Consider the following 21,038-nt stretch of genomic DNA (forward strand, 5'->3'; position numbering starts at 1 on the left):
CTCCGCGGAGCTTTGTGAAACTTATCACGAAACTCATCTGAAACTTGTTTCAAACTAGAGCCACTTGCGTATCCTAGCCCATATGAATGGAAATAATACTCTACAATAAACACTTTTCCCTCAGTTGTGAGAACCCTTTTAGCAAATCGTCACCATATTATGTATCAACAGTACAACAATGAGTTCAGATAAACAAACTTCACCATGGATACGATACGTACATGCGCAGTATCAGTGCGAGAATTTTAGTAGTGTTTGTTTTGGCGCATACCGTATGTGCTGAAAATTTTACTTATTTTGAGTCTGTTATATAATACGAGTACAAATGAATTCTATAATCATGATTTTAATATCAGTCTTTAATTTGTACTTATTTCTTGTACCTTGACTGCTATCCATAACACCTGATTAGCGTCGATGATAGAAATAAAGAATTGAATTGATGCTTATTCCATAATAAACCTTATATTGTGCTCCAGACGCACAGAATTATCATAATATAATAAAGAGGTAATATAGTTTTTTGTTTATTTTCCGTCTTGACTTATTACGATGTTAACTTAAAAATATTTTGTTAACACATTTATTTTTCTTATATTTCTCAAGATTTTACTTACGACCGCAATATTATGATCAAGTCATACACCATTATCAATTAATTGTTATACAACGAATCGTCACAGCAATACAAGATCGACCACAACAACTTAATATTATCCATCGCAACAAGTTGACTTTATTACTATTACAATAATGCATATTTAAAACATTCTGGTTTAACAGATTATCATGACATCAATTTAGTTTATACAAACATCCATGTTACACACTCAAAACCTTCGTCGCCAAACGTAAGTCCTTCTTTATTTACACCATTTTTCCACAACAGTCAAATAGGATCCCATAAACCTTTCTCCCTTTGATTTCAACACATTGAAGATGCTTTTAAATTATATATGTAATATTTCTGTGTCATACCATACTAAAATATGCACATTTAATTTAAGAGGCTTATCTTTCAACAAGTATTTATTTGAATCATTACATATTTTAATCTAATACAATAACTTGTTCACGATCTACATGAAGAATATGACATTAAATATGCATATTTATTACATAACTAGCCATACCCGTGCGCTCTGCTGCACCCGTTAGAAATAAATATAAAGTAATTACATAATTAAAATAGGACGTTTGATCCAGGGAACATTCGTGTTTGATAGAAGGATAAATCCTTTAATATGTTACTTAATTTAAATTGCATCCAAATAATTAAAATGCGATCATTTTGGTCCAGAGACACTCATTTGGTGCAATGACAATTCCTTTAACCTGTTTCTTAATTTTTATTACATGCAACCATAGTTTAATGAAGATTGACATCATTTAGATTTAATGTGTATATTTTATTTCACTTGTTATAGGTTTCCATTGAATTATGGTAATAACTTAATTTTAACCCTTGTTTTCTACGTATTCAGTAAATGGCGCTTGGCCCACTATGGTTCTGTACCTTCAAATAACTTAAATTATATTATATAATATTACATATTATATTATATTATATTATATTATATCAGAAGTTACTGTAAAAACATTATAGCATTATGTCCATCTAGAGAAACTACACTTTCCAATGGTGAAATAATAATTAATTATACAAATCGGTTAATTTAGCTTCCGATATTACTTCATACAAACACAGAAACATTCTCTGTAGGCTATTTTCATAGCTTTCGATTGCTGCTGTCCAAGGCCCCTTATAGACGAAGTCATTTGTTCTTTAATTCATTACACGGCCTTAGATGCCAGTTATTTTAATTTTAAAACTCATTTATCTCATTAAATATCAGTCCTATCAAAATTTTTCAAGGAATAAAACTTATCGCAAATTATTTTTAAAGAAACTTTTGTTATGTAACATTTTTCACAAAAATCAATAATAAGCGAGATATTTCGATTTATTTAATTTAGGCCTCCTTATAACTCCCCTTTTAAATAATGTATTTTGAATGCCATATAGCCTAAAATCTAAGTTACAACGAACTTAATTTATATTCCAATTTTCATCGAAATCCATTCAGCCATTATCGCGTGAAAAGGTAACAAACATACAGACAGACAGACATACATACAAACAAAAATTTCAAAAAAGCGATTTTCGGTTTCAGGGTGGTTAATTATATATGTTAGGACCAATTATTTTTGGAAAATCGAAAATTACCAGGAAAATTTCGGCTACAGATTTATTATTAGTATAGATTTGTTGCTGTGTTTTAGTATACTTTTTAGAAAATATTTTTAAATGTATTCATATATTCTAACTAATTAATTTGTGTACTTTAACATATATTATGTAATTTAGGTACAAATATCTTTGTCTGAAGATGCCCACAATAGGGCGAAAACGTTCATAAGAAAAATAAATGTGTTAACAAAATATTTTTAAGTTAACATCGTAATAAGTCAAGACGGAAAATAAACAAAACACTATATTATCTCTTTATCATATTCCGACTTATTTGACAATCTTTTTAAAATGTATTTAAAATTTAAATTTATCATAATATAAGCCAGGAGCTCGTTCTCCCGAGCCCTTTTACTCACAGCAAGAATAGGTGGCTCTAAGTTGAGATCTATGGGGTTCATGACGATGAAAACCTGCTGGTTCTTGTGCGTCAGACCGTTTGGCTCCCGCAGCGCTGCCTTGCAGTAGTACTGCACCCAGCCGTGCTTCCCCAGGAATGTGGAGGGCAGGCCAAGCGGCAGACCCAGTTTGAATGGGAAGCTGTGGATTCCAGGGGACAGCAGCACGGGCCCCTGTCCTGCGACATGAAGTACAGTGTTCATTAATAAAAAGAGTTCATCAACACTTAATACACGTATCAGACTTAAGGCTGGTTCACAATAAACCGGAAACGAGAATCGGAACGAAAACGAAAACGGTAAAATTGTTAAAATGTGTACATTTAAATGTGAGCATTCACAATTAAGGAAAAACCTTGCCGGAGCCCGGGACCGGGAACGGAGAGTTGGCCAAGTTTCACCTTTGGCGTTCACGTTTCCGATCACAGCCCACTAGATTCATTCTATTGCCATCTAAAAGCTATTTTGTCGTCGTATATTTTGTAGCAAGAAGACCGTGACATAACTTATGCATTATTTTGTTCTGTGCTGTGCATCATGGAGCAAGTCTTATTTGATGAGATTCTAATATTGAGTGTTGAGGAAAATCCTCACGTTTACGATAAGCGGTGCGCCTCGTATAAAGATGATGACGTGTCTTTCAATAGCTGCATCTTTCAACACCGATCGGAAGAGAATCATATTTTATTACTGTATTGGTTGTATTACACACTACATATTCACGCTTCAATTCCATAACTACTGTTGTGTTCATTTTTTGTTCTATTACAAATGTTTCTTCTCTAATTATTTTACGTTATGGTAGACTTAAAATAGGTTGTGATAATAAAGATGCATGGGCATATTTATAGTCCCGTACCTAATGAAATGTTTCAGTTGAAATTTCGAAGTTGGTTAACCTGTGTTTATGTTGGCAGCCTTGTACGCATGAGAGAACGCCATTTGTCAATTATACACAAATAACATCAGAATGCGTAATATCGACTTTATATATCGTTATTCACATACATATCGATATGCATACTCGTCTACGTTCTCGGTTTATTGTGAATAAAAAATTTTCATATTCACGTCCTCTGCTTCTCGTTTTCATTCTGGTTCTCGTTCCCGGTTTATTGTGAACCAGCCTTTAGTGGTAGAGCAATGTTCTTTCGTCGAAATAGCACGGGTTCAATTCTTGGCCTAGTCGTAATGAAATAATGGGTGTCCCATAAAGAACGCAATTTTTAAATTAGCGCCTTTGCAGGGTTACCAGACCTGAAATTTAACCGCCTGGGCTGCTGATCCGGAGCTGCGTTTGGGCTTGGGTTGGATCCCCCTTTGGTCTCATTGAATGGTTTCTTCCGAGGTTTTCCCCCGCCGTGGGACTGAAGCCGGATGGTCTATGGCGAGTCCTCGGCATCAACCCCTTTGATTTGATTACCTGGTTGGTTTTTTCCGAGGTTTTCCCCAGCCGTGGGACTGAAGCCGGATGGTCTATGGCGAGTCCTCGGCATCAACCCCTTTGATTTGATTACCTGGTTGGCTTTTTCTGAGGTTTTCACCAACCAAAAGGCAAATGCTCGGTAATCTTTTGGCGAATCCTCGGACCTCACCTCATCTCACCAAAATATTGTAAAAAACTGCACAAAATTGTAAAAATTGTAGAAAATTAGCTACTAAATTGTAAAACTGTAAATATTTGTAAAAATTGTAATTGTAATATTGTAAAATTTTGACTTGTTCCACATCTTAAAGCTTCATTGCTCATGTAAGATCTATGGAATAAAATGAATGAATGAATGTAATCTGTTTGTATTGCGATTATCGGTTGTCATTGTCAATTGTCGTTTGTGTGTATTGTTATCAGCAGAGACCGGAAGTTTAGGCATTATGAATCATTAAAATAGGCAGGCAAAAAGGCATCATATGTAGCTAAATCAGGCAGGCAAAAAGTCATTATAAATAGCTAAAATACAAAATAAAAGGCAATTACAAAAACCTTGCACTAGACCCACAACCTTGCACTTTCCACAAAGGATTTCGGCAGCAAGAAAAGCTTCACATAAGTCGAATGCAAATTGAGATTTTCGACTCGATGTTGCAATTACTGTTGGAAGCAAAGAAATCTTCTTCCCAGTAGCCTTCGTAAGATGAAGATTACATTTGAATTTTTGTGTTTGGTTGTACTGATATGTTGCGATATGAAATATTTCTTTTCGTAGTTCACTGACTGCTCACATATTTTGCATGTAAGTACTTTACCGTCAGTACAAAATACGTCGGATCCAAAAGTATTAACGTAACTTTGCAATGTACTGCGTAAAGGAACACTGAATTTCGGCATCTTGCTGCTAGCTACAACAACGTCGCAATAAAAACTAAAAGAAAAATAACCGTTAAAAATAACGTTAGACCTGCACTCATTGTTGCCTTGTCAAATAAACACAAGCGATAATTAAAACGTTTACTATTATAAATTTTTGCACGGCAGCACTCATTGTTGCAAAGAGAATATGAACTGACTCAAAGAAAATAATATACATTCAGTAAGGCACTTACATAACTTACAAGGCACTCCTAAATGACACATCAATGTTTATGTGTGTTACAGTACATTTTTTTTAGTGGTGACAGCTCTTATCGCTTGTGGTGAGAGAGCAGACTGCAGTTCCACAGGTCCACAGATAGGCAATTCCGAGAAACAGTTGCTAGCTGTCACGTCTAAGCAACTGCACTGAACATTCGGGTGATGATTAATCTGAAATGGGGCTTTTGTCGAAAATTATTTGATGAAAACTTAATTTTTATGTGTTTTTATTTGAATATTTGAAAATATGTATTTACATTTAAAAAATCAAAATATGTGTTTTATGTGAAATAAACTTAAAAAATATATGCTCAGGTGACCTTGTCCAAAACTTAAAACACAATTACGAGTTGCTATTACAGTGCAAATAAAATATTTATTTACCTACGGATCCTAGCCTTAATAATAACGTTAAACAGTGTATCATTACTTATGTTTGTTCTACTGTGTAAAAGTCTGGTTTTTGACGGATTGGCGGATAGGTTAGGTCCAGTAGGTTATTTTACGACGCTTTTTCAACATCGTAGGTTATTTAGCTTCTAAATGAGATGAAGGTGATAATGTCGGTGAAGTCAGTCCGAGGTCCAGCACCTAAAGTTACCCAGCATTTGCTCATATTTGGGTTGAGGGAAAACCCCGAAAAAAACCTCAACTTGTAACTTGCCCCGACCGGGAATCGAACCCGGGCCACCTGGTTTCGCGGCAAGACGCGCTAACCGTTACTCCACAGGTGTGGACGCGCAGATTGATACAATTTGTTTTGTTTACACGTAGGCTCATCCTAAGGGGGAACGGAGCATCGTCTGATTTTCGAATCCTGTGTGCTCACCAGGCTCTCCTAGCAGCCGCATACGGAAGTCAATGTAGTTTTCTCTGTCGTACACTCGCTCCTGGCGCTGGCTTCGCAATCTGACAACGCCCTCCCCCACCACGTGGAAGTGTAAACCTGAAACATAGGTTAGTAATTAGCAAGGCTCGTTAAATATCAGTTAAACTAGGCGCTAAATTGAAAAATGATTTTAAGCAACTTTTTTTTTTTTAATTTTATACAAGGAATGAGAATAAAAAAAAAAAAAAACAAAAAAAAACTATAATATTTTGCAATTCATTTTGATTAATTTTCAGAAAACAAGAATACGGGCACGAACAAATCAGTTTACATAGTTCAACGACTGTAATGCATCTCTTCACACAATATAGTATACAGATTTCATTTTATTTTTATTATTTTATCAGTGAAGACCTACAAACATATTTGTACAAATACTGTAATCACACGTACGCTTTTAATCATTTGACAGTAGGGTGTAGTCACACAAGAAAGACACATTTATGTCCTAATTATGTTGGTTTTTATCATGTTTTTATCACATTGTATGCTTATTAATATATATTGTATTTTGGTTTGTAGAGACATATGTACCTGTTAGTGATGATATTGCTATATAGAATGTTGTATCTGATGATGTTGGTATGAAACCGACGAAAACGTTTATACAATATTAAATCATGTAATGTAAGGACTCGCACCTTACATAATAATAGTAAAGTCATTGAAATGGAAATGTTATGTTTTATTTAACGACGCTCGCAACTGCAGAGGTTATATCAGCGTCGCCGGATGTGCCGGAATTTTGTCCCGCAGGAGTTCTTTTACATGCCAGTAAATCTACTGACATGAGCCTGTCGCATTTAAGCACACTTAAATGCCATCGACCTGGCCCGGGATCGAACCCGCAACCTTGGGAATAGAAGGCCAGCGCTATACCAACTTGCCAACCAGGTCGACGTAAAGTCATTGACTGAAAATAAATATTCATATTATAAAAAAAAAAAAACTATAAGCTTCTCTTTAAAAAAAACATTAGATTAATCTTCAAATGACACTGAAAACTATTTTCAAATACAATTATTTGCTTTCCCCTCAGAGACAATTAATTTTCACTTAAAACATTTCTTTCTAAACGCTTCGTTTTTCATATCTTTTGCATTATCAACTTAAACGGTCCACCCAATATATATTATATGGGCGGAGGAAAAACAATTGGCTGGATCACTCGCTGAGAAGAAACTGCCTACAGAATGATACACTGGAAGGATGGTGAACGGGAGAAAAGTTCGGGCCAGAAGAAGATATCAGATATCAAACAACATTAAGATACATAGTTCGTAAGCGGAGACTAAAAGGAAAGCAGAAAATAAGAAAGATTGGAGAATGCTGGCTTTGCAATGAAAGACCTGGGGATGTAGAAAAGTTCGGGCCAGAAGAAGATATCAGATATCAAACAACATTAAGATACATAGTTCGTAAGCGGAGACTAAAAGGAAAGCAGAAAATAAGAAAGATTGGAGAATGCTGGCTTTGCAATGAAAGACCTGGGGATGTAGAAAAGTTCGGGCCAGAAGAAGATATCAGATATCAAACAACATTAAGATACATAGTTCGTAAGCGGAGACTAAAAGGAAAGCAGAAAATAAGAAAGATTGGAGAATGCTGGCTTTGCAATGAAAGACCTGGGGATGTAGAAAAGTTCGGGCCAGAAGAAGATATCAGATATCAAACAACATTAAGATACATAGTTCGTAAGCGGAGACTAAAAGGAAAGCAGAAAATAAGAAAGATTGGAGAATGCTGGCTTTGCAATGAAAGACCTGGGGATGTAGACAGCAATGCATTTTAAGGGATGGCAGTCGAATTCAGGTGACCTTCGTATACGTATAGGGAAATCTCCCTGCATACAAGTCAGACGCTTTATCCCTACGCTACTGGTGACTTTGACAAACAGGATAACAGTCATGCGCAGAAAACTGCCTTCACAAAGGATGCGCACACCGGCTCAAGGAGCACAGGTTTGTATTTACGGCACTGCCTGTGAAATTGCGAGACTATATAACACCCGGTATACAGTATGTATATGTGTGTGTATATATCCAGTCTGCTCTAAAAAAACCGAAAGTTAGAATTTATAAAACAGTTATATTATCAGTTGTTCTGTACGGTTGTGAAACTCTCACTTTGAGAGAGGAACAGAAGTTAAGGGTGTTTGAGAATGAGGTGCTTAGGAAAATATTTGGGGCTAAGACGGATGAAGTTACAGGAGAATGGAGAAAGTTACACAACACAGAACTGCACACATTGTATTCTTCACCTGACATAATTAGGAACATTAAATCCAGATGTTTGAGATGGGCAGAGCATGTAGCACGTATGGGCGAATCCAGAAATGCATATAGAGTGTTAGTTGGGAAGCCGGAGGGAAAAAGATCTTTGAAGTGGCCGAGACGTAGATGGGAGGATAATATTAAAATGTATTTGAGGGAGATGGGATATGATGGTAGGGACTGGATTAATCTTGCTCAGGATAGGGACCGATGGCGGGCTTATGTGAGGGCGGCAATGAATCCGGGTTCCTTAAAAGGCATAAGTAAGTAAGTTATATATGAACGGGTCAGATATTTGTGCGAAAATGTGGTTGAAAGTACTTAAGATTTCGTCAATTCCGTGAAATTTTTTATTCCAATCTTAGTGTGTGATGTGGTTAAAAGATGTATTCCTTTCCCACTGCAATTTTAAATGTTGTAGCTTGCCTTAGATGCACTTAACTCATGTTCTTGGAAATGTCACTTGTACCCCTTTGCTTCTGACCCCCTGTATATAATAAAGATAAAAATAAAGATAGAAAAAAAATGAAAGATATGGGAAAGATTAAAAAAACTGAGTTAGAAAGAAAGAAAGAAAGAAATTGAAACAGAAAATAAGAGATTGAAGAATGCTGGGTTTGCAATGAAAGACTGCTCTTGGGCAGAAAACTATAAATATATAATAATAATAATAATAATAATAATAATAATAATAATAATAATAAGATAGACATAAAGATAGGAAAAACAGAGATAAGATACGGGAAAGATTTAAAAAACTGAATTAGTAAGACAGAAAATGAGACAGAAAAAAGAAAGCGATCAAACAAGCAAAATGAAGCGAGACATAACGGTGGGGGGCAGGCAGGGCGTTGAACCGGGCCGAGAAGGACCCGGAGCAGCGGTCCAGTTCCGCCAAGGTAACCACAGGGTTGCCAACGGAGCTGATGTTTTGCGTTGACTTGCGGTATTCCTTTCCACTACGTATGCACCTCGTTTCTGTCGTCAGGAAAGAACAAACAGAGATGTGCCACTTGTACTGATTGAGAACGTGAAATAAAATACAGAATGCGTTGCCATAACAACGCCGAAATCTGGGTGGAACACCGCCATGTGCTGCAGGTATCTCCGGTCTCACAGACCAATGTAATTTTATGACTCTTGAGCCATAAAAGCCTCTCTCTTTCCAAACGCGGCACATAGTGGGTAAGGTTTCCATTACCATTTTGAATAAGAGTTTCAATGCGGTCGATTACGTTTTGAAAGAGATGCCAGCTGTGAGATACGAATGGCGGAGACAATTTTCATATGAAACATGGAAAACAAGCCGATATGGCATATCGTTAATAGGACTGATGAAATGAGACTTTAATAGAAAGAGAGAGAGATTTAAAGAAAAGTAAATCGTCCAGCTTTAAATTAAGGATGACGACGAGGATCCGGAAATTAATAGAAAAATATAATGAATTAAAGATGAATGAATGACTCTCACTTTGAGAGAGGAACAGAGGCTAAGGGTGTTTGAGAATAAGGTGCTTAGGAAAAAATTTGGGGTTAAGCGGAGAATAGAGAAAGTTACACAACGCAGAACTGCACGCATTGTATTCTTCATCTGACATAATTAGGAGCATTAAATCCAGACGTTTGAGATGGGCAGGACATGTAGCACGTATGGGCGAATCCAGAAATGCATATAGAGCAACCGTGGCGAAAATGTGATCGTGCGCCGAGCCACTGTGTAACCTGCAACGTGCATAGCACCTATGGAGGGAGGCGGACACCCGAAGGGGACGTGAAGCAACTGTCTGACTTATAAACAGATTTTCATTTTCCTTACGTCAAGCACTTAAATATAATTTTATACAGTACAAGGCTACAAACTAATATTTAGTACGTGTAACGAAGAAAGAAATGAACAATAAATTAACAATATCACAACCTAAAATTAACTGTCTTCAGAATGTCTCTGCGACAGAGTTTCAAAATCAGGAATTATGTCACTTACTGCCAATCGTAGTTGATCACGAAGATATTTGTCTGTCAGTCGTGATCTAAATTTGGTTTTTACTATTTTTATTGTTGAAAATAATTTTTCACAAACGTAAGTTGTAGCGAACATGGCTTTAAAAGAGCAAGCGAGAGAACGAAGCTTCGGATATTTATTTTTTGGCAAAGATTTGAAAAGTTCAACATTTGTCAAGTCCTTACATCTAGCTTTCATTTAACGTTACATTGTAAATATGTGAGTTTAAATTGAAGATCTAACCGCATTATTCGTACATCTGCTGAAAAAGGATCGACGTACAGAGATGATGATGATGATGATGATGATGATGATAATGACGACGACGATGATGATGATGATGATAATAACACTTAACCTTTTAATGTTTCATCAGTAACCTGTAGTATAGTGTCCTTTTATGTTATACAACCGTTTTCCTCGAATACTTGTGAACAAATAATACATTTACTATTCTCATCATATTGGCAGCAAAAAAATGCGTCCTCCCATCCTACTTGAAACTTTCGTTTTTGTAGAGGTACGGTTTCGAGAGAGACATTGCGATGATACGCCACTCGCAGGTCAGAGACAAATACAAATGGAACGGAGTTTGACTCTAGTGAGTGAGAGGGTGGGGATTGTGGGAGGTAGGAAGGAAGAGAAATGCACAGCTATCATTGTGAGCCACAATGTGCTCGCCAGTCACATTTTCGCCACGGCTGATATAGAGTATTAGTTGGAAGGCCGGAGGGAAAAAGACTTTGGGGTGGCCGAGACGTAGATGGGGGGATAATATTAAAATGGATTTGAGGGAGATGGGTTATGATTATAGAGACTGGATTAATCTTGCTTAGGATAGGGACCGATGGCGGGCTTATGTGAGGGCGGCAATGAACCTCCGGGCTCCTTAAAAGCCATAAGTAAGTAAGTTGTTTGTAAGAGCAAGTGGACAGTTTCAAATACTTGGAGTGTACTATATGCAGTAACATGAGCTGCTGCCAGGAAGTCAAAAGTAGTATAGCAATGGCAAACGAAGCAATGGAAAAAGGAGCATCTTCTGTGGACCGCTGAAAAAAGAAGAGTCTGGTGAAGTGCTTTGTTTCACGCAATCACTGAGATTTTCTTAAATCTCCTGTCGTTCACTTCAATATTACATTGTTTGGATTGATACAAAAGTAATAAAATGCTCCTGATTAACATTTATATTAGCCACCGACGTAGCTCAGTAGACTAAGCGCTTGCCTGACGATTCGGAGCTGCGCTCGGGTTCGATTCCCGCTTGCGCTGATTAGCCGCTTGGGTTTTTTCCGAGGTTTTCCCTGTGCATAAGTCGAATGTCAGGTAATCTATGGCGAATCCTCGGCCTTGTCTCGCCAAATACCATCTCGCTATCACCAATCCCATTGACGCTAAAAACCTAGTAGTTGATACAGCGTCGTTAAATAACCAACTTAAATAAATATTTATGCACGACCATGCCGAAACGTAGTAATTATACACCTGGTAGCAGACCTTTAATGCATGTCATTAAAGTACACCTACTCATTAAAGGTCAGGTCTTTCAGCCAATGACGACTCAGGTTACAACTGTTCAGCCAATGACAGGTCAGCTTTCTACCGTTATAAAACCGCAAGTATCGATTATTCTCGGATATGCAATCGAAAGAGAATTAGCGAAAAGTCACGGAGGCTGGAAATCCAATACTGTCGCAGAAGGTTATGTTCTGTTACTATAATAATTAGCGTTAATTGTAAATAATATTCAAATATATTCAATTTGTCATCTCGTTTTTCAATGTCTAATTTAATTTCAATGTTATCTCTGTAGGTTCTTATGGCCTAGCAAGGTCAATGTTGACATTGTTCCTCGGAAAAAAATCAATACTTTCGCGTCTGCGCACATCTCACAACATACGTGACATTGCTCCAGGTCAAATACAAATAAAATTAATAATATCAAGTTAGAAATATGGTCGAGCATAAAAAGTCGTATGAAACTCACCTATAATGGTAATTAGGAAGCTCGTATGAAAATTATGAAACTCGCTTGCGCTCGTTTCATAAATATCCATACTCACTTCTTAATTACCTTCATTATAGGCTCGTTGCATAATGTACTATTATCTATTCTAATCTATTCATTATATTTGCGTCCTATTCTAAATGAATCTCCTCAAGTTAAATATCTCGGAATAATAATCGACCAAGAATTACGTTGGGATAAACATGTTCTTTTTCTGTGCAATAGATTAAGAACGATTATTAACTATTTTGTCATCCTACGAAATTACTTGACTGTCCATACTTTACGACTGATTTACCTCGCATTAGTACAAGCTATATTACAATACGGCATTATAGGATGGGGTAGTGCTTATAGTACCTCCCTCATGCCAATAACTCTGCTACAGAAAAGAATAATAAAAATATGCCTTAATAAACTTCTTGATTATTCTTCACAGCTGCTGTATTCAGAATTTAAAGTATTTGACTTCCATCAAATTTATAACGATGTATTACTGAATTTCGTACATAAAAATCGAAACATATTTAATTTATATTCACATAAATATAAAACCAAAAGATCAGACAACATATTTCGTACATAAAAATCGAAACATATTTAATTTATATTCACATAAATATAAAACCAAAAGATCAGACAACATATGCTTGACAGTTCCTAAATGTACCACAACTGTAGCATACAATCACAGTAGCAACTTCGGTCCAAGGCTTTAAAACAATATAATAGCTAAATTCCCAAACATACAATTTGCTAATGCTCCTTATTTAAAAAAATTGATCAAAAAATTGCTGTTAACAGAAAAATTTAAGGTTCAATTATTGTGATATGTGGTTTTCTTCTTCTTTTTTTCTTTTATTACTTTTTACTCTGTTATTCAATAAAACTAGTGGCTTGTGCAGCACATGCTGCGAACTAAGTTCATTAGACGTTCAAATAAACATTTTTCAGATTTATTTTCAATGAAGAATACCAGACATTCTGAAAGCTATTTGCTTCCATAATAATGACTCTCTCTCGAGCCAATACTGAAGAGAACCACGCATATATATATCTACACCACACCGCCATTAAATATATGAAAAAGACCCAACCCCACTTGATTAATAACTATAAAAATATTTGATTTTTAATAATATTATTATCTTACGTAAGTTTTATAGCTTTCAGTAACATATACTATATAGCTATACTATATAGCCGCCACTCAGTAAAATATAGAAATCAAAATCTAATTTATGTTATTCTCTACATCTACTTATATAACCCCAAAACGTTTCACTTTCATATCATCAATATAGCATTAATATGTATAATTAATGAAAAATAGTCACATCACGGCATTAACTACAATAATATTTCATTTCTAATAGTAATAATGTCATCAAACCACCTCAAGTTTTGTAGTTTTTAATATCCAATACACAGCTGTACCCAGAAAATTGCACACCACAGAATCGAACCTGTAAATTATTTTTAGTAAGTTAAGTTTTTAATAACCAATTTAATTTGAGCTCTAAATATGTCAGCATTCTTGCAGATCATGGCCTTCGTGTAATATTGTTTACTGTAGTATGTGTTTTGTTTTATTCTGAAATGCAACACGGCCGACTTGATGCTCGCTTCGCTTCTCCTGAATGCAATTAGCTAGTTCTCAAAACTGACGACAGATGGATTTTGTAAAATAGGAAAATTATGTAGGAAAATTGACATTTCACTGAAAACTACTATTTTTCCGAAAAACTTTGGGTTCCAAGCTTCAAAATGAGGGGCCATTTATTAAAATCCGTTCAGCCGTTTTCCCGTAATTTCCATTACCAGTTCAAATTATTTATATATATATATATATATATATATATATATATATATAGATGTCTTAACATTAACTTATGTGGAATGCCCCCTGAGCACGAATATGTAACTTACTCTTTCTAGGGGCGCTAGAGAGTTCTTATATTAAAAAAAATAATATGTATATTTGTTCTGGCAATAAAGTATTATTATTATTATTATTATTATTATTATTATTATTATTATTATTATTATCAACACTTGCTCAGACTATGTTGGACAAATTAATGAATTCAACACTCCAAGAAAACACAAGAAAGGGAAAGGGAAAGGAAAACGAAAATGTAAGTTACACAGATAAAGATCTGAGGAGAACCATCAGTCATATTAAACGAGACATGCCACGAAAGGAAGATAGCAAGGCGTTTAACTATGTAGATCACTCTACGAACCGTATTAAGAGATTGTATACCAAAGCTGTTGGACGTCCTACAACACTAACCCAGTTAAGAAATGCACTATTTCCTGGATTTCAAACATCAGGCCTAGTTTTATTTGCTTCTACAGCAGTTTTTGGAAAGACTGCATGTGCTGGAAGCGAAGAAAGTCGCCCATTAGGCGAATGTCTCCTGGAGATGTTGCAAGAAATGAGAGAATGGGAGAGTGAAGAAGAAAACAAACGCGGTAGAGCAAATTGCTGAGCCGGAAATCATCACTTTATTAGACTGTAATGATCAGGACTTCCATCCGTGGTCAACTTGGTTGTCTTGATGGAGGTAATTGTGTTGCACATGGTTGTCGATTTGGTAATACTAGGCGAGGTGGTCGAAACGGGAATGATGGTCAAAGTGGCCAAGGTGGTCATAATGGTCGAGTTTGTCATAGTGATCGAAGTTGTCAAAGTGGTCCAGTTGGTCAATATTCGAGGTGGTTAAGGAGGTCGGTCGAGTTAATGGTCGAGGTGGTCAAGCTGGTAAAGGCGATAATACCGATTATGTTGGCCAAGGTGGTTATACTGATCAAGGTGGTCGTGTTGGTCAAGTTGATAATACTCGACATAGTAGTAAAGATGATAATACAGATCAATGTTGGTCGAGATAGTCAAGGTGGTTATATATCACAAGATTGTCATGTTGGTCGACTTGGTCAAGTTAGCCATGATAGTTGGTCGCGGTGGTCATGATATCCGAGTTACTTATTGAGTTGGGTAAGGTGGGCGCGATGGTCGTGTCGTGGTCGATTTGACCAAGGAGATATTTAATTACGCTTTTATCTTCAGAGGTTATTCAGCGCGGAGGTTCATTGCCGCCCTCACATAAGCCCCTCATCAGTCCCTATCCCGTTAATCCAGTCTCTACAATCATATCCCACCTTCCTCAAATCCCAGATCACACAGGCTCAAATCCATTTTAATATTATCCTCCCATCTATGTCTTGGCCTTCCCAAAAATCTTTTTCCCTCCGGCCTCCCAACTAACACTCTATATGCATTTCTGGATTCGTCCATACGTGCTACATGCCCTGCCCATCTCAAACGTCTGGATTTAATGTTCCTAATTATGTCAGGTGAAGAATATAATACGTGCAGTTCTGCGTTGTGTAACTTTCTCCATTCTCCTGTAACTACATCCCTCTTAACCCCAAATATTTTCCTAAGCACCTTATTCTCGAACACTCTTAACCTATGTTCCTCTCTCAAAGTGAGAGTCCAAGTTTAAAACCAAACAGAGCAACAGGTAATATAACTGTTTTATAAATTCTAACTTTCAGTTTTTTAGAGAGCAGACTGGATTATAAAAGCTTCTCAATCGAATAATAACAGGCATTTCCCATATTTATTCTGAGTTTAGTTTCCTTCCGAGTGACATTTATATTTGTAACCATTGCTCCCAAGGTAATTGCATTTTTTTCCACATTTTTATAAGATAAATTTTCAATTGTTATATTTCAATTTCGTGCTATGTTCTGGTCACGAGACATAATCATATATTTTGTCTTTCGGGGTTTACTTCCAAACCTATCTTCTTACTTGCTCCAAGTAAAATTCCCGTGTTTTCCGTAATACCTTGTGAATTTTCTTCTCACATATTCACGTCATCCGCATAAACAAGCAGATGATGTAACCCGTTCAATTCCAAACCCTCTCTGTTATCCTGGACTATCCTAATGTCATACTCTAGAGCAAAGTTAAAAAGTAAAGGTGATAGTGCATGTCCTTGTTTTAGCCCGCAGTGAATTGGAAAAGTGTCAGACAGGAACTGCATTAAACGGACTCCCCACTTGCTCTACTGCCTCATTTAAAATTCGCATGTTTACTCTCTTTATTTTTCTTCCTATGAGCATGGTATTAATCTTGTTTGCATTTAACTTCAGCCCATATTGCTTACAGTTATCATTTAGTTGCAGTAGCAAATTCCTTAGTATTGCCTCCTCTTCTGCTAACAACAGTATATCATCAACAAACCTTATGCACATCATTGTTCTTCCTCAGCCCTCTCATGTTCTGAAAACAACTCTTCACTAAATCCTCCAAGGATATGTTGAATAGGGTAGGTGATAAAGGACATCCTTGTCGTACTGTTCTTTTATTTTTTTTATTTTATTGGGTTATTTTACGACACTGTATGAACATCTAGGTTATTTAGCGTCTGAATGAAATGAAGGTGATAATGCCGGTGAAATGAGTCCGGGGTCCAGCACCGAAAGTTACCCAGGATTTGCTCGTATTGGGTTGAGGGTAAACCCCGGAAAAAACCTCAACCAGGTAACTTGCACCGACCGGGATTCGTACTGTTCTCCCGGTTACATATGTATGGTTCCTCTATAACTAGGCCTACATTTTTTTTTCTTTTTCAGAAAATTTATTTAACTTGTTCCATTATAATCCTAGTAATTTCCATAAGTGTTCGATAACCCCTACATTCTTCTATGACTCTACTCACAACGCATGTCCTTTCGATTACTGCAATGATCGATCTTGCCCATGACACATTACACTGTCACTAACAGTTGACATCAACCTCAGCGCATCTGATGACGTACTTTCTCCTGCACATCGTCAATGCCGATCTCATAGCAAACACGCAAAATGTGACCATGTGAATTGAAGCCCGGAGAATTCATGAAAATATTAAAAATGCATGTCATCAATATTTTTCATCGCGTAAGAGTGATCTTGGTAGGAACAAGTAAAAGAAACTAGACGTGTTGGCAACCCTGTCATTACGTCAGTGAAGACCTCCCACTGTAACCTTGTCGGTAACGGGACGAGAATCCCGGACCCCTGGGCTGCGAGGTTTTGTGTCAAGGATCAGACGAGGCGGTCCCGGGCTGACGTCACAGTCGCCCACTTCATCGCATCTCGCTTCGCACAGCTGCGGATTGCTTCGGCGACAGAACCCATTCCTCCTCGTGTTTGATGCTTGTGAGGTTCAGACCCGTCTTCGGACAGTTGAATAATACAAAAAGGCTTCAGTATTTATAAAGTAAAAATCATTAATGCAATAAACATGCCTGTTTTTTGGAAAGTTCCTTCTCAAATCTGGGTAACACGTGAATGATAATTGTATCAGTACGGTTATAAATCTTGGCAAAATTAGTAACCTGATAGTAATAGTGGGGAGAATTTTGACAAACATGTATAATTATATAAATAAAATTACAAAATCTAGCAAAATTAATAAACCAAAATTATTGTTATTATTAAGTTGTTATTATTATTATTATTATTATTATTATTATTATTATTATTATTATTATTATTATTAGACCTATTATTTCAGAGGATAATTTACAAAGACGATTATATACATTAAATAAAATATTAAAAGATTTTGGGATGGAAATTTCAGCACAAAAATAAAAAAATAATGGCATTTTTAGGACAAGACCCAGTCAGAAGTAAGATAATACACAATAACCAATGCCTCGAACAAGTGCAAAATTTCAATTATCTGGGTTGCGAAATATCTTATCAAAATGAAAAAGATGTGAACAAGAAAATTACCAAATTTACACAAATTCTAGGAATAATAAACAATACATTAAAAGCTAAATTAGTACAAAAATCTACAAGAATAAAAATATACATAATACACTAGCATTACCCTCCCTTTTATACGGAAGCGAGATTTGGACATTAAAGAAAAAGGACATGAACAGAATCAAAGCAACGGAAATTAGATTTTTCAGGAGGACAGCAGGATATACTCTTTTAGACCGAAAAAGGAATGAAGAAATTTTAGAACAATTAGAAGTAGAGTCAGTAGAAGAAAAAATCAACAGATACAAATTCAATTGGCTAGATCATGTAAGAAGAATGGAAAATTCAAGAATCCCAAAAATTATGATGCAGTATAAACCTAGAGGACATCGTCGACCAGGAAGACCTTTTAGAAGACAGCTAGATGGGGCCGAAACAGGTCTACAGAGGCCTAATTCGTGAAGGATGATGACGAGTATGATGATGATGATGATGATGATGATGATTATTATTATTATTATTATTATTATTATTATTATTATTATTATTTAGGATTTTACATAATGCTGTAATTTTCTGCAACCAAACAAACTTGTAAACCAAATAATAATAATAATAATAATAATAATAATAATAATAATAATAATAATGTGTTCATAGATGTTGGTATTCCGACGAAACTAGTTCGATTAATTAAAATGTGTCTCAGTGAAATGTACAGCAGAGTCCCTATAGACCAGTTTCTATCAGACGTTTTTCCAATTCACTGTGGGCTAAAGCAAGGAGATGCACTATCACCTTTACTTTTTAACTTCGCGTCTAGAATATCCCATTATGAAAGTTCAGGATAACAGAGAGGATTTGGAATTGAACAGGTTACATCAGCTTCTTGTCTATGCGGATGACGTGAATATGTTGGGAGAAAACTCACAAACGATTAGGGAAAACACGGAAGTTTTACTTGAAGCAAGTAAAGACATAGGTTTGGAAGTAAATTCCGAAAAGACAAAGTATATGATTATGTCTCGTGACCAGAATAGGTTGAAATCTGGTGAGCGCGAAGGCCAAGCATGTTATGATCTCGAAGAGACGACGAGCTGCGTCCTGCATTCAAGCAGGAGGTCGACATTTTGAACAGTTCATCTAAGGAAATGTACACAAACAGAATTCATCACAATAATTCCAGCAAACAAATGAACAAGAGTGCACAATCATCACATTTGCAAGCTATACTCAGAAACGAAACATTCCCGGACGGATGTTGATACAATCATTTTTTTCTTGTATCCATACCTGATGTTTCGCCCACTTTTTTCGTTACACCCTGTATAACATTTGAATTCAAATCTTCATACATGATTCATGTTGGAATTGTTTTCAGAAAAACTATTCATAGGACCTAACCCAGATTTAATAACAATTACTATAAAAAAAGAAGTGAAATGTGAAGGGCCAGCAGAAACAGAAGTTTAGTGTGAGAATAAACCGTATCATATCATATCGTATCGTATCGTATCGTATCGTATCGTATCGTATCGTATCATATCCTATCATATCATAAAAAGAAGTGATGTATTATTTGTAGGTAATAAAAAGTAGGGCACCTAACAACTATTTCCAATGCAAACGTTACGTCTTCTTTAAATTAGCATAACCGGCATTAGACAATGAATATATCTTATTTTGGATCGCGATTCTATCATTCTTAGTATAGGACATAGGAAGATGTGAATTCTTACACTTCCTGCCGGTCTTTGTTTACACCTGGGAAGCTGGTTCTTCATAAATGTGCATGTTGTCAAAGATGAGTAACTTAAGGTACAGTTAAACAAATGTAGGAACACTGTGAAGCCTCACTTTAGCATATTTGATTGTTGTTGATTATAAGAACGTTAATGATGGCCCTACGATAGATTTCCTCCTGGTGACATCTAACAACAACCAAAATATAACATTCTTTAGGGCGTAGCCCTTAAAAGTCTAAAAATTGTAATTAGTGGAGAACCAAAATCGACCCGTTCTTGAGCTTTTAGCTTAAGTGTGGCTAATATAGTCCATACGTTCGTTATTTTCTGATGCATAGAATTTAACGGGTGGGAAAACATACTCTGGAACCACACCATGAATAGTGTACAATTTATAACAAAAATCATATAAATCGTTTTGAAAGTCCCATCAGAATAAATTACGTTACTTCCCATTTTCAGTTTTTACAAATATCTTACTTTGTTACTGTGATAACGAAATGGTGAACATGCGTGTATTTTCAGCGTGTTCTCGACTATTGCAACAGATGGCACGAATGTGAGCGTCTTTTCAGCATGTTCCCGAATAGTGTAACAGATGGCAGGTGTGTACGCCATATTTATTGATTTTTTGCAGGGCTTGGTGTGGAGATTTTAACCTCAAAGCAACACACATTAAAACACCGGAAATTAACTCAATCTAACAATGCAGCTTTTGTAACAAATGTGACAATTGTCGTTATCGTTTTGTTCAAAATCGAATTGCAAAAATTAGAGTCCTTGCAATGTCTCCCCATATAGATCCACGATTACATATTCCTATACACGACTTGGAAATCAGGTCGTCCTGTGTTTTGCTTCCTGTTGACCATTCTCACTAGTGACATTGTTTCAGGCAGTAACACAATAGTTTACTCATCTTTTATGTGTGAAAGTTCTTGTCATGATAGATTGTGGAGGTTCGTTTGGGTGTGTTTCAACTCTTTCAATTGTTTGTTTCATATTCAGTTCCAGCAATGTTAGCGACATGAATGTGTGTTCCTACACATGAATATGATACATCTCCATTTGTGCCACATTGTGCGTGACAAACGTTCCTTTTTTCACACCTCCAGTTTTTTTTTCTGATT

The 21,038-nt window shown here is 36.1% G+C and overlaps 1 protein-coding gene across 2 annotated transcripts in view; it reads right to left on the bottom strand.

Moving 5' to 3' along the window:
* The window catches only part of Vdup1 (arrestin family protein Vdup1), an 80,746-nt gene that overhangs the window by 6,951 nt on the left and 52,757 nt on the right, over positions 1–21,038 (bottom strand). Inside the window, exons 3-4 of one of the 2 annotated variants that reach the window (XM_069816413.1) lie at positions 6,048–6,164; positions 2,611–2,828 (exon numbers count right to left, since the gene is read on the bottom strand). In XM_069816413.1, the coding sequence (XP_069672514.1) occupies positions 2,611–2,828; positions 6,048–6,164 (335 nt within the window). The remainder of the gene's footprint in view (positions 1–2,610; positions 2,829–6,047; positions 6,165–21,038) is intronic. The other variant, XM_069816414.1, reaches the window with a different exon arrangement.

The sequence above is a fragment of the Periplaneta americana genome, chromosome 17, assembly GCF_040183065.1.
Source record: "Periplaneta americana isolate PAMFEO1 chromosome 17, P.americana_PAMFEO1_priV1, whole genome shotgun sequence".
Taxonomy (NCBI): domain Eukaryota; kingdom Metazoa; phylum Arthropoda; class Insecta; order Blattodea; family Blattidae; genus Periplaneta; species Periplaneta americana.